We start from the raw sequence: 14,382 nt of genomic DNA, 5'->3' as shown, positions 1-14,382 counted from the left end.
GCAACGCCCGATGACACGTTCAACGCGCTAAAGGGCACTGAAGCGCCGCTGATTCCCTAAAATACCTATGGACGGTTGTTCCCCGTTTTGAGCTCCTAAAGCGCTCGGGTAGTCGCTCTGCAAGGCTGACCACAGTATGCGTTCGCAGTTTTCTGTCGTCTCTTGCACGAAGGCCCTGTTCACTTCGACGCTGACGAGCCCTTCAGGAGGAGGGTTGCGCGTGGTCATTTAGAGATCATTCATTCCGAACGACTCCAGCTTGCTCTAGCCACCTGGGTTTAAAACAAAAAAAAAAGAGAGGTTAAGCAAATCTGTATGTGCATGTATGTGTACGGGCGTGGCGTGTGTTTGCTGCATGGGTGCGGCAGCGGTGGAATGTGACGGACTTGAGGGTCTTTTTCCGTACAACGAAGGGGTGGCACCATCAGTACGCCGCTTCGGCCGTTCGCAGAAATGTGAGGTGAAGGCGTCTGCCATCAAAAAAAAAAACTTTTTTTTAGAAATCTGAGCCAGTATTCACCCAAAAACTCTTACGATAAAATGCCGCCCCCCTCCCCCTCCCGTCTTGAGAGTGTGGAACTGTCGGGGCCTGGTCTGCTGGACGACGTCCTGGGATGGACCGCGGAGTTGATAGAGTTCTACCGCGAGTAAATGGCTCTGGCGCGTCCCACCCCCGCAGTACCTGTAGGGTTTTAATCCTTATAATAAAAGTTGTTCATTCATTCATTCATTCATTCATTCATTCATTCATTCATTCATTCATTCATTCATTCATTCATTCATTCATTCATTCATTCATTCATTCAATAGGATAGAATTGCTCGTAAGAGATAATTTGAGTGACACCTGATGCTGTGCATATTATTAGTGAAGGCAGGCAGCCAATGGAAAGGCAAGGGAACAGGTTTGGGCGTGTTTGTTATTCATCGTAACACAGAAAACGCGGCGCACCAAGAACAAAGGACAAATCGAGACAGGACAAGCGCTGACTTTAAACTAAGGTTTTATTGCGGATCCTGAGCATATATGTGCACCCATCTGAATCTACAAAGGGAAAGAACCGAGACGAAGAAGGTAAACTGCCACGTGCCATCTATGCCAAGGTTTCAAACTCTTTGCTTGATAAACCCACCGACCTACTCCAACTGACGCAGTCTTCTTCGGCCCGTGTTATTTCAGTGGCCTCCACGATTTCCCTGGTCAAACTGTTGCGATGGCGACACACGACGACAGTCTGATCGAAAAGAGGATGACAAGGTGTCTGTGCGTGGTCTGCGCGTGACAGGGTGGTTGCTTTTGTACCTTAAATTTTAGCAATCAATAAATCACCGGATTACGCAATCAGTAAATAAAATACACCACCCTGCGATAATGAGTTGCGTTTCACTCTGCCATCCCATTCCTGGAAATGCCACATGTGCAACAGTCGCTATCTTCTTTTTGTTCTATCTTTCGGCCTTCGGGGGTTCGCACGCGGGTGCGCTTGCAAATGCACAGCTGTTCCTTTTCACATTCAGCAACAGGCAATAATATTGCGAACCGCGAACTGTTCATCTGTAGACCAGTCGTTGGCGATCGCAGTAGAGTTGGAGTCATCGAAAGCCTTCTGACGTGTTTGCTGGAGCAGGGGAGCATGGCCGTCTGGATCTCCGTAGTCTTGGCAGCTACCGTATTATGGGTTCTCTATACGTGCGTATCAATCAGTTTGCTCTAAATAGATAAGGTGTCCAGAACGCGCAGCTGCCGCGATTCGGGGTGGTCAGGATGCTGGTTGACCGAGAGATGGAATTTGAAGTCCCCAAGGAATGGCAGAGCCTTGTTGTGCCGCCTGTGGCTTCAAGAGGCCTTCACGGAAGCGTTTACTCTTTCCTCACTTGAATGGTTCACGCACACATGCACAGCAGTGGCGTAGCCAGAAATTTCGTTCGGGGGGTGGGGGGGGGGGGTGGAGGGCTTACGTTGCAGCTCGGCATCCTCATTAAGAGGCAGGTTTAGCTCGGGTGCTCCTATCTAAATACATGTAGAAGTGGAATACTTTTTCTCGGCAACCACTGCACCAAATTTGACGAAGTTCGTTGCATTTAAACGAAAAACTTGGGGTGAGGGGGAAGAGTTCTAGTGACTGCTGGTTTTGAATTTTTCATTTAGGTCGTCAATTTTATTAAAAATTGGCCAAAATCACAAAGTTTCAGAAAACGAAACTATCAAGTTTAAGACTCTGTAACTCAACAATGAAAAATGATATCACGACTCTGTGAATTTCATCTAATAGCACATCTACAACAGACAAAATTGATACGTTACACATGAATCTTAAAAATTTAGTATTATGGAAACACGGCTTCTGCAGAACCCTTGTACACAACGTAATCAATTCATCTAACATACAAATTGACTTACCGAATTTGTCCGCTTTGACTGTTATAATAGATGCCGTTGAAAGAACCGCGATATCTGTTCTTGATGCAGAGCTGCTAGTTTGTAAATGTCGTGCTCCTATCTTTTTTCGAACTTTCACATTTTTCGAAATATTTTAAACAAAATTCAAGCCCTAAATCGAAATTACGCTTCCAAAAAACACTACAATTTACCTTTCTCTCTCAAATGTAACAAATTTCATTAAAAGCCATCCAGAGGTTATCTCAGAAAAGCGTTTCTGCGTTCTACATGTATTTGAATAGGCCGCGTCGGAGTGGGGCCCGAGCTAAAGATTCCTCTTAAACGATTTGTCGAGGGATCAAATACATGTATAATAATTGCATTGCCATTGCCAAAGATGCTGCAAACGAATTCTTGAACGCTGCGCACCGTAAAAACAAGTAACATATATCATTCTTCATAAAACAATATACTCGTATGTGCCAAAAATTGTGTCCAAAATAACTGATATCAGTGCTTCCATGTTTTTTGTATATTTAATAAGTAAAGAAAATATCACACGAACTTTAGAACTATATCAGTTCGAAAACAGCAAAGCAGTGCATGCTGCTGCTATGAGAAATGTAAAGGCGATGAAATCAACAAGTTGAGGACAAATATGTTAATGAAACTTTGTCATTCAAGAACCGTGTTTACATTCATGTACGTATGCAATGGCCAGTGCAAAATTTCAATGACGCTGGCATTTGTTCCAATGTATTACGCAGGAGCAGCTGTCACCGGTCGTGTATCGTGAGTAATTGCACCGAAATTATAGTTGCAACAGAGAGCACGTATAAAAAGCAGGAGTTCTGCAAAATATACGAGGGCGAGTGAAACGAAAGTGAGCCAATGCGAATATTTGACAAACGGGGAACTTTATTTAAAAGTAGTCTCAATGAACATTTAGACCTTTGTCCCATTGACTAAGGAGTCGCGTGATTTCAGTCTCATAAAATTCCTTGGGTTGCTGCTTCAAAAAGTCTGCAACTGACTCTTTCACGTCATCGCCCGACACGAATGTGGTTCCCTTGAGCTGTTTTTTTTTTTCGGTTGCCCCAATATGCGGATGTCGCAAGGCGACAGGTCTGGGCTGTGTAGCGGATGTTGCAGCGTTTCCCACTTGAACGTTGCCAGTTTTGTATTAAATATATCAGCGATGTGGGGACGGGCATTGTCGTGGAACAAGATGACCCCATTCGTCAATTTTCCACATCGTTTCTCCTTGATTGCAACATGCAGCCGTTCCAGCGTTTCACAGTATGGGAAACAATTGATAGTCTCCCAATACTTAGCAAATTCTATCCGTAATGATCTCTGACGATCGAAAAAAAAAAAGTCAGCAACACCTTTCCGGCGGGAGTGATGGCCTTTGCTTTCTTTGGGCATGGTGAATTCGAATGTTTCCACTGTAAGGTTTGCCGTCATGTTTCAGGCTCGTAGTAGTGGCATCATGGTTCGTCCCCGATCACAATTGCAGGCAAGAAGTCGTCACCCTCATTGTGATACCGGATGCAGATCAGTCAAGGCAGCGCCGAACTTCTCCGTCTTCTGGCGGTGGTCCAAAATCTTGGGTATCCATTGCGCACACAAAAGCCGATGAAAAGATGTTCATGAATTATGGCGTGAATCGAATCGTGACTCATGTTCAGACGCTCTGCCAGTTCATCGATGCTTATCCTCTGTTACATCGTAGGTCGGACACTGCGCTTGACGCAGGCGAAGCAGACACACGCTGACAAGCTGGAAGAATGGGCGTTTATTTGCAGTGTACGTCGGAATATAAAGACAGGTTAAGGAAGGAGGGGAAGGGAAAGTAAGTAAGCAAACATAAGATAGGCAACCAGATTGGCACGTGTAGCTGTAGGCTTCAACAGCGAAATGATAAGAACACTCCAGTTATAACATTTCTCCATCAATAATACTGAAGACGCTGCACAGGTCTGCGCTCTCGTGTTGAGCGCCGGAGTTCCGTGGCCACTGTAGGTTCACCGTTTGTCTCTTGTGGGCCCAGGGGTAGGGGTGATGACTGACGCTGTGGTGGTGACGTTTCACGAGTGTCGGCTGTTGCCTTTGGCTTTGCTCCGAAAGTTTCTTCCGGGGTTCTCGAGATGGACGAGCTTTCACTCTCCTTGTGGCCTTTGGTAGCTATTGGGTCTTTCCTTGTGTGAACTTGATCAATGTGTCGCCGAACGAGGCCCTCAGGCGTTTCCACTGTCACCATCCTAGCTCCGTCTGCTGACTTTACCGTGCCCGTTTTCCACGCATCACCTTTCCCAAAGTTACGGACGTAAACATTTGTGTCTGGTGCAAGAGTCCAGTCATCCGATGTTCCCGATCTTTCTGCAACCAAAGGAGGAAGACATGTGTCGAGGCGGGACCGGATTTGGTAGCCAAGAAGAAGTTCCGAAGGAGATTTGCCCGATGCAAGGGGTGTTCTCCGGTAGTTGAAAAGTAGTCTGCAAAGGCAATCTTCTAATCTGCCCTGGTTCATCTTCTTCAGCCCATCTTTAACAGTTCGGACGGCTCTCTCTGCTAGGCCATTCGACTGTGGATGAAACGCAGCCGTGCGCAGGTGGGTTATGTTATTGTTTTTCGCGAAATCAGCAAATTCTTGGCTAGTGAACTGCGTCCCATTATCTGAAACAATGGTGCGAGGGATGCCGAACCTGCTAAAGAGGCTGCGCAGGCAAGTAATAGTCGAAGATGTGGTCGCCTGTTTCATTGGTACGGCCTCAATCCATTTGCTGTGAGCATCTACGAGAACAAGGATCATGTTTCCTTTGAGTGGCCCCGCGAAATCTAGATGCACTCTCGACCAGTTCTCCTGGCAGGTCGGCCAGTTAACTGGCGGAGCAGATGCCGGCATTGGTCGATTTTGGATGCAGCTTGTGCACCCCGCTGACAGTTGTTCTATGTCGTGGTCCATTCCTGGCCACCAAAAAGCTGACCGAGCGATTGATTTCATCGCCGATGATCCTTGATGTGTCTCGTGCAACATTCTATGTTGCGCGTTAACGGGAATGACAACTCTATGGCCCCAATACAGCAAGCGGTGGGCCAATGACAGTTCCTGTTTGCGGTCGTAAAAGGGGAGTAAGCTTCGTTCTAATGCTTTAGAGCTTGGAGGCCACCCGTCTCTTGTGTACTGCACGACCTTTGAAAGTACTGCGTCACCTGCTGTCAGCGCCTGCAGTTCTACCGAGACCGGCCCCTCCTGGACACATGCGAGTGCCAGAACGTAGTCAGGTGGCTCCCCTTCCGTGGTTGGCTCCAATGTTTCTTGTGGCAACCTACTAAGTGCGTCCGAGATCAGGAGCTGCTTGCCTGGCGAATACTGTAACTTGCAGCGAAATCCTCCCAAATACAGCGCCCAGCGCTGTATGCGAGCAGCAGCCAGAGGTGGAGTGGGCCGATCCGGTCTCAGCAGGCCCAGGAGCGGCTGATGATCTGTGACCAGGATGAATTCTCGGCCTAGAAGATAATCACGAAACTTCATTACTCCAAATACGAGGGCCAGTGCTTCACGTTCAAGTTGCGAATAATTTTTTTCTGCTTTCGACAATGTCCTTGAACGAAATCCGATAGGCTTGTTGACGTTCCCTTTCGTGTGAAAAAGCACTGCGCCGATACCTTTTTGCGATGCGTCGCACTCTAGTTTCAGCGGTTGTGAAGGGTCGAAGTGAACCAACACGCCCGCTTGCTTCAAACACCGTTTTGCTTTATCGAACGCCGTTTGTTGCTCTTGTTCCCAGAGCCAATGTCTGTTCTTTTCCAGCAGCCGATACAGTGGAGCGAGCACAGACGATATGTTCGGCAAAAACTTCGCGTAGAAAGTGATCATGCCAAGAAAAGAACGAAGCTCAGCTACATTTCTCGGGCTAGGTGCTTCTGTGATAGCTTCAACATTCTTTTCTATTGGGTGCAACCCTTGCTGATCGATTCGATGGCCCAGATATGTAACGGATGCTTGCCGAAATTTGCATTTGTCGAGGCGCAGTTTAACACCATACTCGCGGAAACGCTGTAGAACGGCTTTTAGCACGTCGTCACTTCCTGCTCTTTCGGACACCAAGACATCGTCCAGATAAGCTTGCGCGCCTGATAAGCCTTGTAGAACTGTTTCCATTCTGCGTTGAAAAATGGCTGGCGCAGAGGCAATGCCGAAAGGTAATCTGTTGTAGCAGAAAAGACCTTTATGCGTGTTAAGCACGCATAACTGGCGCGATGCCTCATCGAGAGGGACTTGGTTATATGCGTCACGTAAATCTAGTGTGCTGAAATGTTTTCCACCGCTTAAGGACGCGAACATGTCATTGATTACCGGCAATGGGTACTGCTCCAGCTCGCATGCCGAATTTAAAGTGACTTTGAAGTCGCCACAAATTCTAACGGTGCCGTCCTTTTTAAGGACGGGTACAATGGGCGTAGCCCACTCGGAATGCGGCACTGGTGACAAGACGCCTAATGCCACGAGCCTATCAAGCTCTTCAGATACCTTGTCGCGTAGAGCGAAGGGAATAGATCGGGCCTTACAGAACTTGGGCGTGGCTCCCTCCTTCAGCTGTAGGTGTGCCGCGGGTCCTTTGATGAGGCCCAGCTCCGAGCTGAAAACATCTGGAAACTCGGCAAACACGTCAGCAGTGACCTGCGTGGTGGTAGACGGCTGTGTGGTCAGCGGCTTGGCTGAGAGGCTGAGGACAGGGGAGCCTGCGTCGCTCAGAAGGGAGATTAGGTCTCGACCACATAAACTTGGACCGGGGCAATCTAGCACCACCAATGTGCATTCCACAGTTGTACTGTCGTACGACACCGGCAAGACGAGCTCTCCAAAAACTGGCAATTTTCCGAGGTAGCATGATAACTTAGTACGTGAAGGCCGTAGCGAAGGCCAAGTGTTTTTGTGCTGCTCAAAAAGCTGTCGGGACACGACGCAGACCGGGGAACCCGTATCGACAATCATTGATACGTCCACACCTCCCCATGTGAAGGTACATCGCATTGGGGGTTTCACATTTACCTCCTGCGTCGATTTTAGCGTCCAGATGTGCATGCTATCCTCTATGTCTTCATCTGCCTCCCCTTCCTTAACAACCAGTACCCTGCCACGGAATCCCCGGGCTCCTTCTCTAGTTCGAGATCTTGCGCTTTCTTCGTTCCCGCATTTTACTGCTAGGTGACCACGTCGACCGCAGTGATAACAACGAGCATTACTCCAACGGCAGGCATTACTGTTGTGCTTTATGCTGCCACAACGCCCACATTCGGCCAGTACCTCTTTCGTTGAGGCTGACTGCGCCTTAATTTTAAGCACCGCCGACGTGTCTGCGGCCATTTTATTGGCGTCCTTATCAGCAGCTTCAGCCGACAGTGCCATTGTTTCAGCTTCCTCTACGGACAGATCTTTCTTTGTCAGGAGTTGTTTCTGCAGTGCATTCGATCTTATGCCGCACACAATTCTATCCCGTAGCATTCGGTCAAGCATGGTACCGAAATTGCAGTTGTCCGCAATTCGACGAATTTCGGTAATGAATTCTTGAACAGACTCACCGTCAAGCTGGCAGCGGTTGAAGAAGCGGAAGCTTTCGGTAATCTCATGCCGCTTGGGATCAAAAAACTCGTCCAAGACTTTCACGACGTCTTCGTACTCCAAAGAATTCGGCTTCTTCGGCGCTACTCGTCCTGCTAATATTTGAACGGTGCGCGTGCTTAAAGCTGCCACCAAAAGCGCCCGTTTCTTTGCCGACTCCTTCACGCCCGTTGCCTCAAAGTATGCCTCTGCCTTGATAACATAGGCCTTCCAGTTGTCTCTTTCGTCGTCGAAGTCGGGCAGTTGCTGGTGTGCCATCGTCGAGTCGTCGCTCCGTAGCGTAGCTGCCGTCCTGTGCTTCAAGGTTTTGCCAGGGGTTTTTCTTTCCGTTTCTCGTCGCCACTGTTACATCGTAGGTCGGACACTGCGCTTGACGCAGGCGAAGCAGACACACGCTGACAAGCTGGAAGAATGGGCGTTTATTTGCAGTGTACGTCGGAATATAAAGACAGGTTAAGGAAGGAGGGGAAGGGAAAGTAAGTAAGCAAACATAAGATAGGCAACCAGATTGGCACGTGTAGCTGTAGGCTTCAACAGCGAAATGATAAGAACACTCCAGTTATAACATCCTCCATTCTTGTCTCATCTCCTCATCAGCTTTTGCAATTTTGCTAAGGGTGATTTCACGATGGCTTTAGTCCCGTCTTGGATCGTCTTTGCAACTTTGACGTCCTCCTTTGAACCGTTTGCTCGAACGCTCCACAGTGGCCAATGAAATGCGTTGTTCAACGTACACGGCAGCCATACGGCGACTAATTTCCTTTTACGAAATACCTTCAGCAGTCAAAAACTTCACGGCACCACACTGTTCAACTTTTGGAGTTTCCGATATTGTCACAGAATTGCATTCCCGCGCTCCTCTCAAGATGGCCGCCACTGCCGCAGCAGCAGTATAGTTACAGTGCACTAGAATCTAGTTCACTATAGTATAGTGGCTATATTCTAGGCACTATAGCAGCAGCAACGCCGCTTGAACAGCGATGAGGGAGAGCGCTCCCCATTGTCCCGAGCTCGCCAGACCGGTTTGGTCACGTGTGTCGGCTGAGCGCGGCGGAGGGACGACGCGGCTCGGCGAGCGGCAGAGCAGCGTGGAAGACGAAGGAACGGGGTCGTGCACCGGGAGACAGCTGAAGATGTGGTCGGCAGGCTGAAACCTCCAGGCCGAAGTCTTCGCCGTTCGACCGACAGACGGTGCAAGTCCGTCAAGATCTTCGGCAGCGAGGTACCAGCAGCCCGACGCTCTTCAGACCGGGATCTCGGCAAGCACGCCCCAGATAAGCCTCGTGTTCCAGGCCGCTCTCAAACTTTCCGCCGGACTCTCTTTTCCAATCGCGTTTAATCTTTCATTTGTTTAGCCATCGAGTGTTAATTATTGTATGTTCTGTTAGTGTAGTGTTTGCCCTATTTATTGTCGCGTATATTTTTCATTTGTGTCGCGTATTTTATTTGTATTTCGCGAGTGTTAATGGTTCCCACGTGGTGGGCTTAGCGTCGCGCGAGTGGCGTCAGGGCGTGTGCTGTGTGACCCGCACGCTCTCCGCGAACTAGGCCCCGCTGCTGGTAATTTGTATGTTTTTCGAGTAGGTCTCGGACATGATTTTATTTTATTAAATTGAATGTGTGTGTCGTACGTCGCCTCCCGTCTCATGCCTCTGGTTCACGGTCGATCAGGCGTGGACCCTATCGCCGGTCAGCAGTCGAACCCTCACTAAACGCACGCGGGGTGGGTTTGTTGTCGCCCCATCCCCTCCGGTTCGGAGAGTGCGAATTAACCCACCACCAATCTTTGACAGATATGCCACGCAACCATGTTCAACCGAATGTATGAGAACATTACAGAACTTTTATCCTCACACCTGCGTGTCACGTTCTTAAATGAGACATCCCTCTCTTCTACGCACATGCCTCGCAGATAATGAACCGAACCATTATTGCGCGGGGTGGGTAGACTCACTTTCATTTGACTCGCCCTCGTAGATTAAATATGCGAAGATACAATGGGATATACAAATGCGAAGATAGAGCTTGATAAAGGGCAAAAAAGTATCACTGGAAAAAAAGTTCACTGCACGTATACACAAAATCTCCCAACAAGATATTTAAATATACCTATAAGTCTCCAATAAATGTACATATTTAAGAAAAAGTCACGGTGCATAATGCGTCAAACGAAGCGAATAAACATGTTGCGCAATCACAGATTCACAGAATCCTAAATACCGCCCCTATTCCATCCACTCCCCCCGATGTATCGCGCGCGACGTAAGATGACTAGCTTGCTCTCCGCTTTTCTCCTTTGCGCACACAAGACTGAGTCACCATCGTCGGCTCACCATTTTAAGCCCCCCCCCCCCCCACCCCTTCCCGTAAGCTTTCACTCGCACATACAGCATGCGGCGCTCGGTAACGATGTTATCGCCCTTGCATTTTATACGAAACATGACGGCAAGGATGACGGCAGGAATGCGCTTGGAGTGTCCATACAATTGCTATCGCAATAATATAATAAGAGTATCCGGCAACTGAAGCGTCCCGTGGCCCATTACTTTCCGCAACGAATTAACTTTTACCATGCAACAATTCGCTGCACCGCAACAATGTATTTTTTTCCTCTTGTGGGGCGGGGGAACCGAAATTTAAAAAAAAAAACCCGAGGAAAATATGTTGGCCACAATTGAATGCCTATTTTGTGCACCTAATGTGGCTACCGCAGGAATATCGAAAAAAGCGTGAGGCGCTTGGTCCATAGAGAACCATGCACATACTGCTCGGTATCCTACACCGGCGAACCAAGATTTTCCGGAGAGGTTGCCCACAAGCGAACGCGGTGCTATCTGTTGAGTCCCCTCAGGGATGGCGGCGAGCAACCATTGTTTCTTTTTCTCCTCTGCTAGCCAGAAAGCGCCCAAACCTCGGCCAGGCCAAAAGCCACTCGGCCAGAGCAAACCGAACAAGCACCGAAGTGCGACGCGCGGTGGTCAGGGCAACACAATAAAAACGTAGGCGCTCTGGCTGGCTCTGGCAACCCGCGGGTAGGGTAGCAAGAGAAAAAAAAATGAAGACGCTTAATGTATCCTCGCGAATAAAAGTCAAAGCAGAAAAAATAAATAAGAACGTAGTTACCTTGGCTGGCTTTAGTGTTTTAACATGGATGCTTTGGCGTAGGCGAAAAAAAAATTGTATTTTTTATGTGACATGACAGCACAAAGGAACCACTACAACGCTTCGTCTCATCGGGCTTCGCTGCGTGCTTTGTCAACTTGTCTCATAGTGCGTTGATTTGGCTTGTCCCGTTGTATGTTCCAATGCAAGACTTTAGAATTGTAAAGTCAATGCACCTTTGGCGTCAAATGTTTATAACAGCATTAGACCCACAAAGTTCCGCAATTAAAAATCTAAAGCGCTACTTTGGAAATGTCCATGCACATTTCACGTCAAAAGTTTATGAGATTTATACCCATAAAGTTTCGGAATTGATATCCATGCGCTCCGTAGATTCCGCGGCCTCCGCGAGATGCCGCGGTGAGCCCGTTTGTAATCAAAACGCCATTGAAACCTTGTGCTCGGATGGGGCTGCTTGCGTTATGTGACTCTCGATGCATGGGCGTTGCCACAAAATCCAGCCCGAATTTGCAACTTTCGCGGTGAAATGTCTTTTCCAGCATGAAAAAGACATTCTAGACAAAGTCCAGAATGATTTCCGACGCCGAGGGTTGCTTTGGTCGGCGGTGCATTGACAGCACGAAAAAATTTCGGGGGGGGGGGGGAGGAGGGGGGCTACACGAGTGCAGAAATTTTAGCAAAGGTCGGTTTGCCGCTAAGCCTGCGAAGTATCAGGTCACATTCACAGCCTAGCCGACGACAATGGCCATCAGAGTGGGCGGTTTGCACTCCAAAGAATTTTGGAGCAACGACAAATACAAAGGAAAAATGCTTTATTGTCCCCACACGCCTACGCAAGACAGACCTGTGTATCAGGGGCGTAGCCAGGGGGGGGGCTTATGAGGCTTCAGCCCCCCCCCCCCCCCCCCCTGGCTACGCCCCTGATACACAGGTCTGTCTTGCGTAGGCGTGTGGGGACAATAAAGCATTTTTCCTTTGTATTTGTCGTTGCTGCGAAATTCAGCCCAACCATCTTTGGATTGCAAACCGCCCACTCTGATGGCCATTGTCGTCGGCTAGGCTGGGAATGTGACCTGATATACTTCGCAGGCTTAGAGACAAACCGACCATTGCTAAAATTTCTGCACTCGTGTAGCCTCATACGACAGCTTTTGGGCTCTGTGCATGCATCCGACGAGGGCTGGCCTCTAGAATTCTTTCTTTCCGTGTTCTTTTTTTTTTCTTTTTCTTCTTGGCTCCTTATTTCCCCTTTCCGTGTTCAGGGTAGAATACCAGAGGCTGGTTCCACTGGTTTTATAAAGTATAGACAGCTGGGCACGTCGGTATGGTTGGATTCGCGTAGTTCGAATAGATTACGTTAGGCTACGCGGATTAACTGAGCATCGAAAGACGGGACGAAAAAAAGACGGCAGACGTCAAGGAATGACGCAGTCCGTGCCCGTCGTCTTGAATTCGTCCTGAATTTATCTGGGCACTTTACGAGAGTACAGTTGTTCTCTTTCTTCCCTAACGTTAAAAGGTAGCCAGTCGCGTTATCCTCTTGTATTTTCTTTCCTTTTATCTTTTTCATTTCCTCTCTTCGCTAATTGACGGTTTGCAAAAATACTGTTGCGCATGCGCGACCACGGCTGTCACGAGCGCCCTCTGCATGGTTAGGTACGAGAAGCAGACGAACAACCAACGCAGCTATAGCGCGCCTTGAGACGACGGTTGGTGGTGGTTTTGATCGCGGTATTTTCGTGAAATGGACGGCTCGTTGTGTTGCGTATTGTGCACAAAGTGTTTCACTAGCAAACGGAGCATGAGTTTATTTCGGTTTCCGTCCGAGAAGAGCTATCCGGCGAGGAAAGCAGCATGGATAAGCGACGGCCGGAGATGCTATCACAGCACACAACTTGCTCGCTCCTCGCAGAGCCGGTTCTCATCGCGCTATTATCTGCTACTGAATTGTCATATGCCAGAGCTGCGAAGTTATTTCGGCCTGCAAGCTTCGAGACACCCTTAAACGCAGCCGCATTTTGCCGGAATAGGGAAAGTTCAAGATGGACGGGGACGGACAGCGCTTGCGAACGCGCCGTGGTGTCACTCAGTTGTCGCTGACATGTTATTATACTAAATATTATAAAGTGACGTCGAAAGTGCGGCTCATATGACAATCAGCGCCTAGTACTACGCCACTGAAGTGATCGAAACACACCATTCGAGGGCAGTTGGTGTGACCGACGGGCAGCGCGGAGCGACCACAGCGCGACGGAGTTCGGCTGGTTTGCTCTTTTCTGCCGACGGTGTACAGATAGGCAAATGTATTTCCTATTTAGCCTTTTAATATTGATGCATGAGGTAAAGAGCTAGCAAAAAACTATGCGTTCACTTCCTAGCAGAAGCTTCTTCGTAACCGGCGACACCCACGGCCAGCGAGCGAGGCCTACCGTCTTCATCGATGGCAATTAGTGCGCCGAGAGAACGGCGCGTCGTTTGAGACATTCCCGTATTTGCCGTGCGCAAAAAAAGGACCGTCGTAACAAGTCAAACAGCTCCGTGAAGCTTTGCTTTGTTCCAGATGGGCCATATGAGTAGGATAATCTCTCCTAAGCGGAACATCACACTCGGCGCGCTGACTTTGTCGGCAGCCGCCGAACGCTCGAGCCGGCAGGCCTAGCTGCCGGTTGTCGAAGCAGCAGCCGACGGCGCTTGTAATGAAAACGGAGCGGGCCATAAAGTGTTTATTTTCATGAGTATTTTAGCGTCTGGACGATTAGGTCGCGGTTAAATGAACGCAGAGTTGGGTCTCTCTACACTCTGTCGGCAGCAAAGAGCAAATAAGGCTAGCCGCCTTGCACGGTGGTCGCTGCGCGCGGCCAGTCTGCGAAACCAAGTGTGGACACTCGGCGACACATCGGCAGCGTGTTTCGACGACGCGCACTCTGCTCTTTGTTGAAGGAGTGTATTTCGCTCGCGTCAGTCCCGCGCTGGCATCAGCAGCCCCGAATATACGATATCTTTAACGTAATTGTCATTCAGTGCCGAACCTCGATGAGCCTGGAGAATAGTGGCAGTAATAGAAAGCAGATATTTCCACACGCGATCAGTTTGAGTGGTACGCTTCGGGAAGTCGGAGGTCTATGACATGCATGAAAACTGGAACGGAGTGACGGCGTCTTCAATTATTTTTGGCGTCATGAACACACGCGGTTGCCGCGGCAGAGGCCAGGCAGCAGCCGAGAAACGAAACTGGCTCTCTAACCACATAC

At 48.9% G+C, this 14,382-nt stretch overlaps 1 protein-coding gene across 1 annotated transcript in view; it reads left to right on the top strand.

Moving 5' to 3' along the window:
* Positions 1 to 1,530: 1,530 nt before the first annotated feature.
* LOC135918317 (cytochrome P450 3A11-like) overlaps positions 1,531 to 14,382 on the top strand; it is a 38,887-nt gene continuing 26,035 nt past the window's right edge. The window contains exon 1 of the mRNA XM_065451985.2: positions 1,531 to 1,689. Coding sequence (XP_065308057.2) covers positions 1,634 to 1,689 — 56 coding nt within the window. The 5' untranslated portion in view covers positions 1,531 to 1,633. The remainder of the gene's footprint in view (positions 1,690 to 14,382) is intronic.

The sequence above is a fragment of the Dermacentor albipictus genome, chromosome 8 (genome assembly GCF_038994185.2).
Source record: "Dermacentor albipictus isolate Rhodes 1998 colony chromosome 8, USDA_Dalb.pri_finalv2, whole genome shotgun sequence".
NCBI classification, from domain to species: domain Eukaryota; kingdom Metazoa; phylum Arthropoda; class Arachnida; order Ixodida; family Ixodidae; genus Dermacentor; species Dermacentor albipictus.
This window is presented reverse-complemented; position numbering and strand designations above follow the sequence as displayed.